The following is a 19022-nucleotide window of genomic DNA, read 5'->3' as shown; positions in this document are numbered from 1 at the left end:
GCCAAATTCACCCCATTTTCCTCAGCAACATGTTGGCTTCAGTTGAAAGGAATGGCTTTCAATAAAAAGTTTTTACTGTATAAATGAAGCCAAAACATTACTGCATGTGCTGGGTGGAGCAGTAATCATAATGTTCCTGACCTATATTCTACTCTTTAGTTAATGGGATGTGATCATCATCATTAAGAACAATGGCTGTGAGAAACCTTTAATCCTGCCTGATCAAATACCAAGAACAAAGACTTCTAATAGCAGAATTTAATATTAATTTAATCTGCAAACACTGATTTCCCTGGTGCTTGTATTCTATTTCTTCTACTTTTAGTACATATTCTCAAAAGACCTTTTAGGAGTACTATTATTACAGGATGGGATATTAATTCAAGACCACATCCTTGTTCCCACATCAGTGTTTTGAAGATGAGCAAGTGTGTTATCTTAACACTCCGGCTAACATTTATCCCCTTCTTCATGTTTAAAAAAAATAGATTATCTGGAACCTTTCATGTTACAGTTTGTGGGAGTTTGCTGGGCACAAACCATCTTCTGTGTTTTCTACTTTACAACTGTGGCTACCCTTCAAAAATACTTCATAGGATGCTAGGGTCCTTCAAGACGATTTAGGGTAAAGAAAGCCCTCTTTCTTCCTCTGCTACTACTGAGCCACTGATGAGCAAAGTTTATCAAGTCATAAGTTAATGCTCTAATTGTTTATCTGCAGCGACCGGCCTGGAGCCATTCAGACAATGTCTGGTACTTGGGCTGTTGGTCCAATTAATCAAATAATTGCACCTTTCCTTCTGTTAAATTTGTGCCTTAATCTGGGAGGAAGATTCATTGCTTCTAATCTATTTTGGCTTTCACAGGCAGCACTGGAGATTATTTATAGCTAAAGCCACTTTTGCCTTTAAAAAAAAACAGCAAGTCACACTGGATTCACAATGGTGTGTAAATGACAGAGTATTTTTATTTTATTTTATTCTGGTTATCAGTTGCCCAGCACATTGTTTGAAAAAGATGCATTTGTAATTTAAAAAACAAAAAAAATCTACAAGAATTGACATGGTAATTGAAAGCCTTCCTACCTAATGGTAGAATTTGTCAGAGGGAATTAATAGATTGTTGTAACAATGCAATTAAAGTTTTAATTCATAGCAGAAGAACAGCTGGAAAATGGCAGATGTTGGCATCAAGACTTAGAACGTGTTCCAAACTTGGCAGCGCAATTCTGGCAATTGCCTTTTTATGGACTTCATTTACTACTCAAAAAATTGGACGAAGTGTTTGTAAAGCAGGGGTGGCCACCCTTTTATATTCCATGCGTCAATTTTTTTCATGTACGAGCTATGGTTCTATGGAGTTCAGATACAATTTTTTTCACGCATGAGTTCTATATTAGCATATTTTTACAAGAATTTAATGGGGGTACAAGAGTTGTATGGAGCATTGGAACTCATGAGTGAAAAAATTGATGCATGGAATGTAAAATGTTGGCCACCCCTGTTGTAAGGTAAACAGAATAGATCACACTCATTATATTGCTGTTGGCCTGTGCTACATAATTACTCTCACATGGCCCAAGATATGCATTTTGACCAAACTCTGCAGATTAATTTACTTACCATTAGGGTTGCCAAATCTGATTGGATATATTCCTGAAGCTTCGTCACATGACCTCTAAACTCCAACAGCCCCACCTCCCCCTATACTCCCATCATTGGTTCACCATCCACACAGTCCACTGCCTTCCACACCAATTGGAAAGAAAGCAAATTTTTCATAGCACAATTGCATGAATCTTGGCTGACAATCAAGACTTTTGTGTCTATTATTCTTATAACTAATAAACAGCTGAGTGCTGAGAAAATTGAAAGCACTGGGGGAAATATTCTCAGGGGTTTTACTTAGAAGTTTTCTGGAGACTAATATTCAATGTTTGCCGACCCAAGATCTAAACTGGAGAGATTTCTTGAACAACTACTCAGATATACACTCTATTAAACTTGAGTAAAATGCTTAATTTCAGTTTCGGGCAGTGCAGCGCGGCAGATTTAAAAGGGCAGAAATCCTGCTTTGGGTTTGATTCGAAGAAGGAAGTCTGAGAGTCGGAGCGGGAGTGCGGAGGAAGACATTTTTGAAATTTTCGGTTTTTTTTCTCCAACGGCGTTCAGAGAGGCGGGACTGCGCAGGCATGTGACGTCGGGCAGTGCAGCGCGGCAGAGTTAAAAGGAACAGAGCCTCATACAGCGGGCAGCGTAGTTTGTGGGCGGCGGAGTGAGCCGGGAGCAGAGTGAAGGCTTAAGGGCTTCGGCTCAACGGGCTTAGGCGGAAACAGGCGAGGAAGGTTTGGTATTCATTTTCTGTTCTTATTTGAGGAGAGGGGCAGTATGAGTGTGAGGGCAGTTTGTTGTTCTCAGTGTCGGACGTGGGAGGCCCTGGAGTCTCCAAGCCTCCCGTACGTCTACATCTGTGCCAAGTGCATCGCGTTACAGAACTGGAGCTGCAGCTCGATGACCTTCATCTGGTCAGGGAGAGTGAGGAGTTGATAGAGGGGAGTTACAGGCAGGTGGTCACACGGGGGCCACGGGACGCAGACAAGTGGGTCACGGTTAGGAGGGGGAAGGGGAAGAGTCAGGTAATAGAGAGTACCCTGGTGGCTGTGCCCCTTAACAATAGGTACTCCTGTTTGAGTACTGTTGGGGGGGACAGCTTACCCGGGGGAAGCGACAGTGGCCGTGCCTCCGGCACAGAGTCCGGCCCTGTAGCTCAGAAGGGTAGGGAAAGGAAGAGGAGGGCAGTTGTGATAGGGGACTCGATAGTAAGGGGGTCAGATAGGCGATTCTGTGGACGCAGTCCAGAGACCCGGATGGTAGTTTGCCTCCCTGGTGCCAGGGTCCGGGATATTTCTGATCGTGTTCAAGATATCCTGAAGTGGGAGGGTGAGGAGCCAGAGGTCGTGGTACATATAGGTACCAATGACATAGGTAGGAAAAGGGAAGAGGTCCTGAAAGGAGAATATGGGGAGCTAGGAAGGGAGTTGAGAAAAAGGACTGCAAAGGTAGTAATCTCGGGATTACTGCCTGTGCCACGCGACAGTGAGAGTAGGAATGCGATGAGATGGAAGATAAATGCGTAGCTGAGGGATTGGAGCAGGAGGCAGGGATTCAAGTTTTTGGATCATTGGGACCTCTTTTGGCACAGGCGTGACCTGTACAAAAAGGACGGGTTACACTTGAATCCTAGGGGGACCAATATCCTGGCAGGGAGATTAGCGAGGGCTACTGAGGTGACTTTAGACTAGAATGGTTGGGGGGTGGGAATCAAATTAAAGAGGCTAGGCGAGAGGAGGTTAGTTCACAACAGGGGGATGGGAACCAGTGCAGAGAGACAGAGGGGTGTAAAATGAGGGTAGAAGCAAAAAGTAGTAAGGAGAAAAGTAAAAGTGGCAGGCCGACAAATCCAGGGCAAGCATCAAAAAGGGCCACTTTTCAACATAATTGTATAAGGGCTAAGAGAGTTGTAAAAGCGTGCCTGAAGGCTTTGTGTGTCAATGCAAGGAGCATTCGTAACAAGGTGGATGAATTGAAAGTGCAGATTGTTATTAATGATTATGATGTAGTTGGGATCACAGAGACATGGCTCCAGGGTGACCAAGGATGGGAGCTCAATGTTCAGGGATATTCAATATTCAGGAGGGATAGACATGAAAAAAAAGGAGGTGGGGTGGCGTTGCTGGTTAAAGGTGAGATTAATGCAATAGAAAGGAAGGACATAAGCCAGGAAGATGTGGATATGGGTAGAGCTGCATAACACTAAGGGGCAGAAAACGCTGGTGGGAGTTGTGTACAGGCCACTTAACAGTAGTAGTGAGGTCGGAGATGGTATTAAACAGGAAATTAGAAATGTGTGCAATAAAGGAACAGCAGTTATAATGGGTGACTTCAATCTACATGTAGATTGGGTGAACCAAATTGGTAAAGGTGCTGAGGAAGAGGATTTCTTGGAATGCATGCGGGATGGTTTTTTGAACCAACATGTCGAGGAACCAACTAGAGAGCAGGCTATTCTAGACTAGGTTTTGAGCAATGAGGAAGGGTTAATTAGCAATCTTGTTGTGAGAGGCCCCTTGGGTAAGAGTGACCATAATATGGTGGAATTCTTCATTAAGATGGAGAGTGACATAGTTAATTCAGAAATAAAGGTTCTGAACTTAAAGAGGGGTAACTTTGAAGGTATGAGTCGTGAATTAGCTAAGATAGACTGGCAAATGACACTTAAAGGATTGACGGTGGATATGCAATGGCAAGCATTTAAAGATTGCATGGATAAACTACAACAATTGTTCATCCCAGTTTGGCAAAAGAATAAATCAAGGAAGGTAGTGCACCCGTGGCTGACAAGAGAAATTAGGGATAGTATCAATTCCAAAGAAGAAGCATACAAATTAGCCAGAGAAAGTGGCTCACCTGAGGACTGGGAGAAATTCAGAGTTCAGCAGAGGAGGACAAAGGGCTTAATTAGGAAGAGGAAAAAAGATTATGAGAGAAAACTGGCAGGGAACATAAAAACTGACTGTAAAAGCTTTTATAGATATGTAAAAAGGAAAAGACTGGTAAAGACAAATGTAGGTCCCCTACAGACAGAAACAGGTGAATTGATTATGGGGAGCAAGGACATGGCAGACCAATTGAATAATTACTTTGGTTCTGTCTTCACTAAGGAGGACATAAATAATCTTCCAGAAATAGTAGGGGACAGAGGGTCCAGTGAGATGGAGGAACTGAGCGAAATACATATTAGTAGGGAAGTGGTGTTAGGTAAATTGAAGGGATTAAAGGCAGATAAATCCCCAGGGCCAGATGGTCTGCATCCCAGGGTGCTTAAGGAAGTAGCCCAAGAAATAGTGGATGCATTAGTGATAATTTTTCAAAACTCGTTAGATTCTGGACTAGTTCCTGAGGATTGGAGGGTGGCTAATGTAACCCCACTTTTTGAAAAAGGAGGGAGAGAGAAACCGGGGAATTATAGACCGGTTAGCCTAACGTCGGTGGTGGGGAAACTGCTGGAGTCAGTTATCAAAGATGTGATAACAGCACATTTGGAAAGCGGTGAAATCATCGGACAAAGTCAGCATGGATTTGTGAAAGGAAAATCATGTCTGACGAATCTCATAGAATTTTTTGAGGATGTAACTAGTAGAGTGGATAGGGGAGAACCAGTAGATGTGGTATATTTGGATTTTCAAAAGGCTTTTGACAAGGTCCCACACAGGAGATTAGTGTGCAAACTTAAAGCACACGGTATTGGGGGTAAGGTATTGATGTGGATAGAGAATTGGTTAGCAGACGGGAAGCAAAGAGTGGGAATAAACGGGACCTTTTCAGAATGGCAGGCAGTGACTAGTGGGGTACTGCAAGGCTCAGTGCTGGGACCCCAGTTGTTTACAATATATATTAATGACTTGGATGAGGGAATTAAATGCAGCATCTCCAAGTTTGCGGATGGCATGAAGCTGGGCGGCAGTGTTAGCTGTGAGGAGGATGCTAAGAGGATGCAGGGTGACTTGAATAGGTTGGGTGAGTGGGCAAATTCATGGCAGATGCAATTTAATGTGGATAAATGTGAAGTTATCCACTTTGGTGGCAAAAATAGGAAAACAGATTATTATCTGAATGGTGGCCGATTAGGAAAAGGGGAGGTGCAACGAGACCTGGGTGTCATTATACACCAGTCATTGAAAGTGGGCATGCAGGTACAGCAGGCAGTGAAAAAGGTGAATGGTATGCTGGCATTTATAGCGAGAGGATTCGAGTCCAGGAGCAGGGAGGTACTACTGCAGTTGTACAAGGTCTTGGTAAGACCACACCTGGAGTATTGTGTGCAGTTTTGGTCCCCTAATCTGAGGAAAGACATCCTTGCCATAGAGGGAGTACAAAGAAGGTTCACCAGATTGATTCCTGGGATGGCAGGACTTTCATATGAAGAAAGACTGGATGAACTAGGCTTGTACTCGTTGGAATTTAGAAGATTGAGGGGGGATCTGATTGAAACGTATAAAATCCTAAAGGGATTGGACAGGCTAGATGCAGGAAGATTGTTCCCGATGTTGGGTAAGTCCAGAACGAGGGGTCACAGTTTGAGGATAAAGGGGAAGCCTTTTAGGACTGAGATTAGGAAAAACTTTTTCACACAGAGAGTGGTGAATCTGTGGAATTCTCTGCCACAGGAAACAGTTGAGGCCGGTTCATTGGCTATATTTAAGAGGGAGTTAGATATGGCCCTTGTGGCTACGGGGATCAGGGGGTATGGAGGGAAGGCTGGTGCAGGGTTCTGAGTTGGATGATCAGCCATGATCATAATAAATGGCGGTGCAGGCTTGAAGGGCTGAATGGCCTACTCCTGCACCTATTTTCTATGTCAGTTATTGACAAACTAAAACACTGAGCTGAAAAATGATTAATACATTAATTTTTTGTTTGTACTTTTCAAAGGATATGATATATTTTGTTTGGATCTCATTCCTAGTGTTTTTCAGGTTTTTTTGTGCCCATTGAGATATACAAATGCTGTTCTGGGGGCCCATACCTTAGTCACAGAAAACTACAGTGCAGAAACAGGCCCTTCGGCCCATCTTGTCCATGCCAACCAGATGTTCTGCCCAGTCCAATGACCTACATCCAGCACATATCCCTGCACACCCCTATTCAAACTTCTGTTAAAAGTTCCAGGTGAACTCCCATTTACCATTTCTGCTGTCAGCTCATTTCACACACACACCACCTTCTGACTGAAGAAGCTTCTGATAGCAGCGGATGCTGTATGTTGACCTGAAGAGGGTTAAGCTTGCCTTGAAATACGTGCAGGGTATTTTTCAACATTTGTGGACCTCCTACCTCCATGAGCAGCTTCCCCAAATGGCACCAAATTGATTTCATGTTGCCTGTCTTACCCGTGGGGTCAGTTGGTGAAGGTAGCTACAGACGCAGTCTTGGAAAAACTGCATCATCAAATACTCCTCCCACCCCAGACAATTTCTCTTCTCCTGCTTCCATTGGTTGGAAGAAACGAAAGCCTGAAAGCACACTCTACCAACTTCAAGGACATCTTCTGTCCTGCTGTTAAAAGACTCTTAAATTAATCTCTTTCAAGTTAAAAAATGAACGCTTGACCTCACAGTCCACCACATGGTCTTTTCTCCTCACATTCTATCTGCAGTGCACTTCCTCTATGACTGTAACATTGTATCTGCATTCTGTCATTGCTTTTTCCTTGAACTGCCTCAAAGTATGAGTGTGTTGAAGATGTGTATCTTTTCCACTGTACAGTATCTCTGTACTTGTACATGTGGCAATAATAAACCAGAAGCCAGATGACTGTTTGGACAACATTAGAACCACCTGACAAATGGCTTGGCTTAATATTATGTGAGAAATCTTACAAGCACCTTGGCCTCCCGTAACACAGGTTTTTGATTTTATCCTCATTCCACTGGTTCCAAGTCAGGTGCAATAAGAGCTAATTTCTATTCTAATGCTGAAGTTGGGGAAGGGAACATTTTTTTTATTTCAACACCCTATATCAGGATAAGAACTCACACTTCAGATCAGGAATTGTCAGATAAAGACTGAAATTTCCTGTATTAGTTCAGCACAACATCACGGGCTGTTCTCCTGTGCTGTATTGTTCAATGTTCTTTATCAAATCTTAACCCATCCATTGACTGCTGCACTATTTCATGAGCCAACTATCTGTGCGCCATTTCTATCGTCAACTGGGTACCTGATTGGATCCAGGAATGGGTTGATATTCCCTATATATTTCAACCTGGACACTCATCAGAGCGATCGAAAGGCCTTCTATCCACCAAACGATATTGAATTTAAACACACATCCTCATGGTGAAGAAACAAGGATCTCAAATCCTTAAAATCACTTCTTTTTATCCTTTCTTTCTGAACTCTTCACCTACTTTCATTATTTTTTTCCCAGCTTACACATCCTTTTTCACTAAAAGTGTGATGTTCGTTTTTAAACGCTTTTATTTATCTTTTCTGATTCAGATTGTTCATTCTTTAGTAACGTTTCCGTCTACAGAACATGCCTTGTTGTCCTTTTCGTCTTTTTCAACCACCTATTTTTGTGCTTCCACTTCATGCCAACGAGTTTTCAGCAATAAGTTTCCATCTGATCGATAAATTGCTGAATGTAGCCCATGGAAATATTGTCCAGTTGTTCTGCTTTACAAAAGGTGCCCAGATTTTATCTTCTATCTTAGCTCATAAAATATTTACAGTCTGAAGAGCCAACGCTTCCTCAGACTTTGGCTGTGACATTTTCTCCTCATTTATTTTCTAAAATCTGAGATGCAAAGGAACTTGGGAGTTTATGCAGGTGTCCATAAAAGGTTAGCTTGCAGGTTGAGTTGGTGGTAAGGAAGGCAAATGCAATGTTACAATTCATTTTGAGAGGACTAGAGTACAAAAGCAAGGATGTAATGCAGAGGCTTTATAAGGCATTGGTCAGACTGCACTTGGAGTATTGTGAGCAGTTTTGGGCCTCTTACCTGAGAAAGGATGTGCTGACATTACAGGGGTCCAGAAGTACACGAGAATGATCCCAGGATGAAAGGAGGAGCGTTTGACGGCTCTGGGCCTGTACTCACTGGAGTTTAGAAGAATGAAGGGAGATCTCATTGAAACGTATTGAATATTGAAAGGCCTAGATAGAGTGGATGTAGAGAGGATATTCCCAAGAGTGGGAGAGTATAAAACCAGTGGGTACAGACTCAGAATTGAGAGATGTTCCTTTAGAACAGAGATGAGGAAAAAATTCTTTAACCAAAGGGTGGTGAATCTGTAGAGTTCACTGCCACAGACAGTTGTGCATGTTGTATCATTGTGTATATTTAAGGTGGAGGTTGATAGGTTCTTGATTAATCGGGGTGTCAAAGGTTACAGGAAGAAAGCAGGAGAATGGGTTTGAGAGGGAAAATGAATCAGCCATGATGGAATGGCAGAGCAGACTAGATGGGCCAAATAGCCTAGTTCTGTATAGTCTTATAGCACAATGGTACAGAAAATCAAAGATGTCTGTTTAATAATACCATTGCTGTCACTCAATTCTATTTGATTAAGATGAGATCATCTGCAATCATTTCATTCATTATCCAAAAGATAGTCATTTAAATATACTTGCTAATTACATTTGAGCTCGGGTTTCAGGAATGAAAGCACAATGTATTATTGATACCAGTTCAACCTTTCGCTTCTGTTGTATTAAGAAATATCACAACTGAAGAGATGGCTTTTTCACCCAATGGTCAAAATTTGGACGATTTCACTGTAACTGCAAATCATAGGCAGCCCCAAAGCTTTTAAATAAGTTACATTTTCAGTAAACTGCAATCTGATGAAAACAGATCTGACCCCCTTTAGGTGTTATTCATCTTAGCCCTGTTATAATTTGTGTATGCAATGATTTCATCAACACATGCAAACACACTCCTCTACCTCACCACAGAAATTGGAACTATAATGACCAGACTATGTCCCAAGCTTTCTGATGACAAAGAGATAGATAGTGTTCTGTAGGCAGCTGCTGATTGGAAGTGCATAGGTTACACTAGAATAAATTAATCAGTTTGAAGACCATCTTAACAATTTTTATAAGTAATCTTTCCCAACTTTCCTATTTGTCCAGAATTGAGTGTCAGCACTGAATGCATTTCCTGTTTATCACACCAAATAGGAGTAAAATGCACAATCTTCTCTCTTCTACAATGTATGTGAGTGACATACATTGTATTCAACTTCTGAACTCTACATTATTGCATTCCTTCATAAAATTCCTGCATCACATCTCTATTTCTTCAGATAAACTGTTAATTATCTTTCTTAACTCTCCTAAGTATGGCTGATGCCCATTCCTTTTATTCATTCCTGAAGAAGTTTGGAATTTAAGAACATGTTAAGTTTACTATGTGCATGGAAATAACTTAGATGAACATTAATGGGCTTCGCAACCTGGGATCCACGGACCTCTCAGTTAATGGTAGGGGTCCATGGCATAAGAAAAGATTGGGAACCCTTGCTGTAATATAATCCTGGATTTTGGTGAATACCAATAATATTAGGCTGTTACTCCTGTAATTTATGGCTTTTCTCTATGCATACAATCAGCTATCATTCCAGATTGGATATCACAAAATAATTACATTAATTGTTAATGCACATTGTGAAGAGTTAATAGTACTATGTTGCCAAGGAAACATTCTGCAACTTTTAACCAAAATGGAGGATCAACTACCTGTAGGTGTGTGTTACAAGGCAATCAATATTTCTTGCCGAGTTAGGCTTTGTTTCTATAAATTTATGTTAACGGAATTGTTTAAAAGAATCCAGTAGTGCATAGAGCTAGAAGTCTTCAATAATTAGAGTTCTAATCTTAGGCTGAGGACATACGAGTCAGTAGCAGTAGTAGAGTATGAACTGCTACTCAATAAGACCATGGCTATCCTCTGTTTCAGCTCTGCTTTCCCATTTCATTATCATATATCCCGATTCCCTTACTGTGCAAAGATCTGTCACTCTGCATTAGTTACACTTACTGGCTAAGCATTCACAGTCCCAGGCTAAAAATTCCAAAGCCTGAGTCAAGATGTCTTTCCTCATCCCAGTCCTAAATAATTGATCCCTATTCCAAGATGATGTTCAAAGAATTGTTTGAAAACGGAGGCAAGGGCTGAATCCTAATGAGTGGGCAATTATTTTTTCAGACAGGGCAATAAAGTCTTCTGATATTATGTGATAATCAAGTTCATTGGCAAAAAGTAAGATGAGGGAGGTGTTGCCGCCTTACCTTGCAGCATGCTCCTGTACGCAGTGTCTGCAATGGCATAGATGTGTGGTGGCATCTCGTGCCTCTTCTTCCCTTTGTACATTTCTACAATCTTCTCAGAATAGATTGGCAGCATTTTATATGGATTTACCACTACACAGAAAAGACCTGAGTACGTCTGAAAAGAATGAAGAACAAGTAGAATTATTCAAAGATCTTAAAGTGACAACATTCAAAATGACAAAACACATAAATCTCTGTAACTTAGTACTGGAATTACTTTTATGTAGGATGCTGTCATCAGATAAAATTAATCTTACATTCACCCTGTCAATTTTGTTTCAAAGCAGTTATTTCTTTGTCAAAACATACAGCCAAGTGGTGCCCGTTGCATGTGAAGACAATTAAAAGGAAAGTTTAGGCAGAATACTGTGGGAAGATGAATCTCGGGGTTGTATACTGAATACGCACTTTGATAATACATTAAATCTTTGAATCCATAATCATAAAATGAATGGAGTGTCTTCAGTATGTGACTCACTAAATTCCTAAACCTCTAGTTCCTTCAATACATTGTTTGACACATTACATTCTCAAAATAATTCATGTCAGCTTCAAATATATCCTGTTATATTATTTCAAGTTAAGAACATGATTGCTGATAGATTCTACAATAGATTGTTTACTTTCCAATGTACTTAAATGATTCACAGAGAATCTAAAGTGGGATAGAATGTTATAAACATGCAAAACTAAATTACAACGGATGGCATGGCCACATCTCTCTTTCTAACTGACTTGTTATCTGATGCTTGTTACTATTTAGCCACCTTTATCACTGTGTTATGCTTAAGGATCAAGCTTAATCAAGTTCACTTTTTAATAAATAAATTGGTAGTTAGAATTAGGATTAGCTTTAATGTCTGATTTTCTCTTCTTTGCCTTTGTCTCTTATTCAAAAAGATATATATTTTCAATAATCAGTGATGAAATAAATAAACTGATATAAATTTGGTTCAGGGAGATACAAGAAACATCTTCATGTTTACCCATCCTTCTCCCTCCCTTATCTGGAACTACAATAGGAAGCTATCGTAATCACAAGCCCTTGATCCTGCCTATATCTGGACTACCCCAATCTGAGTGAAAAACATGGTTTGGGCATGCAGCTTCATGTTCCCTGCACGTAAGGTTGACTCCCCTTACAGCAGTTTGATTGCAATGTAGGTTTAAAGTATGAAGAAACAGGAAGTGCCTGGTGTGCTTGCCTTACATATAAATGCCAAGAATACAAGAATATAATTCATGATTTTTAAAGTGGATTGCCAAAGAGCAGAGAAAACCAAAAAAACTACATAAAAATAGATCTCAGTTCACCTTGAGTGGTTTTATGATTCCAATATAAGTGTTCTTTTTAAGTTACACAGAAATTGTACTTCCTTGCCTAATAACCCCCTCCCATTTCATCACAACCAACTGGCACAATATCTGACCCCAGTTTTCTCTAGAAATAGCTCTCTTCCCGAACATATTCCCTTAGCTTACTTACTCTGGATGGACTCTGCTATGTGAATATGGGTTCTCACTTTTCCACAGAGCTAACTTATTCTACAGTGTAAGCACCTCACCAACACATTCCTAGCAAGCCCCACGTTATGGATATTGTTTGGGTCTCTGATCTCCTCCTGGTTTACTCCTCCAATGAAATTAGTCAATGAAAACTTACTCCAAAGTGACAAATAAAGCAAGATTCGGGAGATGATAAGATCACTGAAGGCACTTTATCAGTAACCCTAGGTGTGAATGTTAATTTTGTTCCTTCTCACAGAAGAGCAATCAATGTACAGGCAACATAGAAACAGCAAGTAATCATGACGTTAGTGGTCTATTCTAAGTTATATTATCTCATTTTGGATTAACCGTAAGGGTTATAAATTTTCTCAATACTCTAAGGTAATGGGGCAACAATAAGAGGTGGTCCTGCTCATAGTCTACCTTGGTGGAAACAGACATTTCTGGAGATCAAGTGAGACTGGGTTGGATTTGCAAATCAAGGTATGTAAGATATGTAAATTACTCTATTCAAATCACAGAAGTATTGGGCAAATGAATCTGTTACTCCAGTGATGCACCAAAAAATCTCGTACTGACCACGTCTTCCCTCTTTTGTGTTACAGGATTTGAACTAGAAATATTTACCATATTCTCAAGTTTATGTTATTAATAAAGTTTATGTTTGAAACAGGAACTTCCTGCTACCATTGTGTGAACGTGTTTTGAAACCAGATACAATTAGAGACTAATCTCCAAAATATTTCTTGGCGACTGTAATGCTGAAAGCATGAGCTCATCTAATTAATTGTGTAATAAGTTGTACTTGTAACCCCGTAATAGGCACAATTCCATACTAAAACATACAGCTCAAACCCTGCTGTTATAACTTAATTCATTAGTCCTATTTCTGTGTATATCATATATAATTACAAGGGAATTTTACCTAAAATCCTATCAGAATTAATGCAAAATCACATTCACTGACTCCTAATGTTGAAATTATTACCAGTCGTTAGATTCTTGATGACTTCAGTGCTGTCACCGAATTTATTAATATTCCAATGAACGCTGCCTTTTTATTGATGCTTTGGTATCTGAGGTTGGTTAAAGGGTACCACAAGGTTCAATTCAAAATTTTAAATTAGCGGATTCCAGAAGAGAGCCACACAAACACTACTTTTTATCCTTCGTGATCCTTCTTATAAGCCATTATTTTTTAATTACATCTGTGTCACGAAGTTTTGATAAAATCAGGTGATCAATTCATTTTACCATGAGAAAATGGTCATCAAAGAGATGCTCCTTCTTGTGAGTTCCCCAGTGGAAAATTATTGACATAGTCTTGCAATAATAGCAGTAATTTCAAAATTCACTGGCACTTATTTGAAGTACAAAGTGTGAAGAGAAATTCAAGATTGCTTAATGTCATTTCCAGTAAAGGAGAACAAAATAATTGCTACTCCGGATCAAATGCAGCGGAAAAAAAACCATACATATGAATACATAAGATATCTTATATACACAGATTGGACGTCCATAAAGTGATGCTAGGCACAGGAGTGTCTGCATACAAGTTGACTGACAGGAAATGATAAAGTAGTGGTTGGGGGTGTTGATCAGTCTTACTGCTTGGGAAAAGTAACTGATTTTGAGTCTGGTGTGGATGCTACATAGCCCCCTCCCTGACTGGAGTGGACCAAACAGTCCACGAGCAGGGTGGGTGGGACCCTTCATGATGTTACTGGCCCTTTCCCGACATCTTTCTGTATACATGTCCGCGATGGCGGGCAGGCTGGTGCTGTGGCGCGTTGTGCGGTTTTGACTACCCGTTGTAGAGCCTCCCTGTCTGCCACAGTGCAGTTTCCAAACCATGCAGTAATGCAGCTTGTTAGGATGCTCTCTACTGCGCATGTGTAGAAGGTCATGAGTGTTGATGTCCAGCTCTCTTCAGCCCCCTAAAAAGGTAGAGGTTTGGTGAGCTTTCCTGATTGTCTGGAATGTGGGACCATGAGAGATCATGCAAGATGTGCACTCCCAGGATTTTTAAACTACTTGCAGTTTCCACTGCTGTGCCCTCGACGTAAGAGGTGCGGTTTTTCCTGAAGTCGATAACCATCTCCTTTGTCTTGTTGACACCGAGGAAGGGGCCATTTTCCAGGCACCAGGCCTTAAGCTCTTCCACCTCCCCGCTGTAGGCAGTTTCATCATTGTCAGTGATGAGCCCCACCACCGTTGTGTCATCATAAAACCTGACAGTGCGATTATTCAGTTGTTTGGCCATACTGCCATGTGTGAGCAGAGTGTACAGCAATAGCCTCAGCACACAGCCTTGGTGGGGCGGTGGGGGGGCCACCCATGTTAAGGGTGATGGGATGGGAGGAGTAGAAGTTTGTTAACTGAGTTCTGTGGGACAATACCGTTAAGTGTCCAGCTGAAATCCAGAAACATTGTTCTGACCCGTGTCCTTGTTTTCTAGGTGTATCAGAGCCAGGTGCTTGACTGAAGCCGTGACATCTATTGCAGACCAGTTCTGTCAGTAAGCATATTGGTGAGTGTCCAATGTAGCAGGAAAGGTGTTCTTGCTAAGGGCCATTCAGTGCGCTTCATGATGATTGATGTCAGTGCCGCTGGGCAGTAGGCATTTAGTTCAGAGGGTGTAGAGTTTTTTGGTACAGGATGATGGTGGCTGATCTGAAGCATGTGGGGACAGCAGCCTAGATGAGTGAAGTACTGAAGAAGTCCATAAAGACATCGGTGAGCTGGTGTGCGCGCTCCCTAAGTACTCAGCCTGGGATGTTGTCTGGCCCAGCTGCCTTACGGGGGCTGACTCTCCATAGAGTCCTTCTCACGTCTGCTGCTGTTACAGGCAGTGGCTGCTCACCTGGGAGAGGGGCAGCTTTCGTGGTTGGAATTGTGTTGCATGCCTCGAAGCATGCATTAAAGCTGTTTAGAGCATTAGGGAGGGAGGTGTTACTGATACAATCGATGCTGGAATTATGATGGAAAGTAGTCTCAAGACAGCATTTTTAAGACTAGAGTATGTTTAGAAAAACTTGCACTATCCAATGGATAGAAGATCTGGTATTGAGTTGTTTATATATTCTTCTCTTTGTTTGATTACAATCCTTCAGAATTATCAAGAATGAGTTAAGATGGTTTCCAGCTGTGTTTGGGAACTGAAATATAAAAACTTCTCTTATGTTTGTATGTAATGAAAATTTCCACATCTGGAAGGAAAGAATTAACTAATCAGATGAAACACTATGTACAGTTCTAGATGTGGAAGTTTTGAGGAGGGAGCTGATTAGATTTAATGAAATTATAACAGCACCAAATAAATGGATTGAATTTATAACCCCAATGTGAGCAGACTTTAGATGACTCTCCTAAAGGTTCATACTGCTTTCCTCATCAACATAGTAATAGTGTTAACGTAAGCTCCCTCGATTTGAATGTTCACTGTTTTATTTCTGGAAAACGTTGAATTAATACAATTAAAGAAAAAGATTTGGGAAAAAAATGATAAAATGAAGTAAATAAATTCACAGGGATTGGATAAGTATGTCTGTGGGTAGGAGCAAACATGAACGTGTACTTGTGAATGTATAAATACATATAGAGATTTATACATATATAAAAAATGGAAAAGGTTTTATATGTAAAAAAGTTTGTGTAATACTTGCAAATACCTTATCCAAATAAAAATAAAATAAAAGAAGAAAGAAATTATAACAGCACCACTCTGCAGTGGAATATGATGTCTGAAAACTGGTGCAATCATGTTCAATTGTACATGATATGCACGTGTACTGAAACCCTTTTTCCCCATTGGTTTGTGAAATGATAAATTTAAAAGCAACCTTTGAGATTTCTTTGATCATCTTTTGTGCTTTACATTTGTGGCTAGTTTTTAGGCTGTCTGCTAATGTGGCGTATAACATTTGTTCATGCACCAGTGCACCAGACTTCAGCAACATTAAAACAACAGCAAATTGCAGAGACGATAGCTATTCTTGGGGCCAGTTTCAGTACGAATAGCCGCACAAGCCAAAGGAAAAGGAATTAATCAATATAAGTAGCTCCAACAGGGAACATTAAGTTGAAGAGAAACAATATCCAGTCACATCTTGAGTGTAAAGCTGAGGAGTGGCAGGAGGTGGTGATGATGGTTTGGCATATCTTTGTGTACAAATCAATATTCTTTTGTAGCACTCAAACTTCTAGAAGTTATACCAAGATATGCTGTGTTAGATAAACTCACTGCAGAATTTCAAACTTAGTGAAAGTGAAGGACTGAAAAGTTTCACAATGATCGTAGTAAGTATTTATTAAGTGGATGTACACAAACCTGTAGTTTGTCTAATTTCTTTTTATGAAAATTAATCCGTATAGTTGAACCAGTGTCCCTATAGTCACACTATGGTTAAACAGTGATTTCTATTAGACAACACTTGTGTAGAACTGTTCACTAATGATTGTAAATTCTTTTCATTACAACTTATAGATGTTTTTTCTGTAAGCTTATTGACTGTGTATTAGATGTACAATTGATAGATTTGTGTACTGTAGCATATATACGAGTCCATGCTGTTTCTATTGAAGCTCAGGGAAAGAGACTTGTATTTTTAGCTGCTGGCACTGAATGGGTATGAGCACATCAGATATCAGCTGTAATTATTCAATTGCAGTGGTCAATGTAAGTAAATGTAGGAGGTGAATACAAACGATAACCAATATTTTTAGCTATGTTTAGTGTTAGCAACCAAAATTTGAGTTTTTCTCTACATTTTCTTTCATGACATTTAGTTTAAATTTCTTTAAAACAATATAACATCTGAATATGACCTCAAAGTTGATGTGTTTGTTTCTTTCTTTTGAACTTAATTTGGATTTTAATTTTATTCAAAGCACTAGCTCAATTTTATTGATGCATATTTTATCTGTTGGGTTTGTACTTCAATGTTCATATTACAGTGACACAGTCCTGAAAATCACCTTGCATAACAGGAAGAATTCCTACTCCCCAATTCCCTGAACTTTACTATAACAGGCTCCATATCCTTTTGGAAATTTCCCAATGATAACACTGACTTAGGTTTGCACTGGGGGAAGTGTTTGGCATCAACAAATACATTTTAAGTGCAGTAATAAGTTTTAATAATAGTTTCTATGCACATGGATCAGTACCTTTCCCTGTGACTAACTTACATCATCTCGCTTTAAAAGCACTGGTAATCTTAGATGATTATATTTTAAAGCAATTTTGTTTCTTCGTGCAGTGCAATAAATGTATAATTGCACACTAATCTTTTATAGATAAAACAGACTACTTTGTAAAAAAATGTCTGTATTAATTAGTTGTTTCAATGAATCACTGTAAAGACTGGAAATTCTGTGGAACTGCCAGATGTACGAAAGTAATGTGATATAAAGAATAGATAGGACTTGTATTTATAAGGCAGTTTTCAATACTTAATAGTTAACAAAGTGAAGTCACTGTTGTAAAATAGGGGATAAATTAGTATCTTAAATATAGGAAAGATTTGGCCAATTGTGTCTGCTTTTTGAAAGAGTTAACCAATCAATATAATAGTTACACAAAGCGCCTTAAACATTTTTTAAAGTTATTAAATTTCATCTCCATTACGGTAATGATCTTTGACCATAACAAAGAGTGTATAAAGAAATATCTGTCTTTCTCTTCTATGGGGCTCTTGCCAGTTGATTTAAATCAGTGTCCTCTGGTTGCCCCCTCAAGTAAAAAAATTTCCACTCTATTTGCCAAAAGCCATTATAACTTTGAACATGCCTGCTAAATCTCCTGTTAATTTTTCCTACATTAAGAATAATAATCAGAATTTCTGCAAACTCTCCATCCTGCTCTGCACCCTTTCCCAAATCTCTTCCTATTCTTTCTTGAGCAGGACACGCAAAATTAGATATAATGTTCCAACAATAGTTTACTGTTTTGTGAATGGGGATGACATTACTGCGTTTGGGTTATCTTTAGTATTTTAAATTATTTTTCAAGACATGGGCATTGCTGCCAAAATCAGTATTTATTACCCATTTCTAATCACCTTTCAGAAAGTACATGTCAAGAAGCTGCTTCACGTACCGCAGTAAGTGAGTGAAGGTACTCCCATTTGGAGTCAGTGGCAGGTAAGGAAAGGCACCATAATTTCAAGTCGGAATAGTGTGCAGCTGAAGGCAGAACCATTCCCATGTACCTGCTGTCCTTATCCTTAAGGTCACAGGTATGGGAATTGTTACTGGAGTGGCCTGGGCATGTAACCACGGCAGAAGGAGTGAACTTTAGGATGGTAGCTAGGTTGTCTATCAGTGTTCTTCTGTGGCTGGAAAGGCATTTATTTTCTTGAGTGTTGTTGAATTTCCACACAGCAATGGACTCAATTCCATCTAGCTCACGATGTGCCCTGGAAATGGTAGAAAGTCTTTGGGGTGACAAGATATGAGTCACTCACTGCAGGATACCCAGACTTCGACCTGCACTTAAAGATAGTTGACTGTACAACCCTGTCCTGGAGATCTCCTCCGGTGCTGTCGTGGGGTTGGGTTGGTTGGCCCCCCCCCTCCCCCCCCCAACAATCATCGCTATCTTCCATTGTGCG

General features: G+C 40.1%; 1 protein-coding gene across 3 annotated transcripts in view; it reads right to left on the bottom strand.

The window, feature by feature from the left end:
- Nucleotides 1-19022, bottom strand: part of LOC140203068 (myosin-11-like) — a 137761-nt gene that overhangs the window by 107325 nt on the left and 11414 nt on the right. For all 3 annotated transcript variants that reach the window (XM_072268826.1, XM_072268827.1, XM_072268828.1), the window contains exon 3: nucleotides 10858-11014. In XM_072268826.1, coding sequence (XP_072124927.1) covers nucleotides 10858-11014 — 157 coding nt within the window. The remainder of the gene's footprint in view (nucleotides 1-10857; nucleotides 11015-19022) is intronic.

This window comes from Mobula birostris, chromosome 9, assembly GCF_030028105.1.
Source record: "Mobula birostris isolate sMobBir1 chromosome 9, sMobBir1.hap1, whole genome shotgun sequence".
NCBI lineage: Eukaryota > Metazoa > Chordata > Chondrichthyes > Myliobatiformes > Myliobatidae > Mobula > Mobula birostris.
Note: the sequence above shows the minus strand (reverse complement) of the source record. Positions and strands in the feature narration are given on the sequence as shown.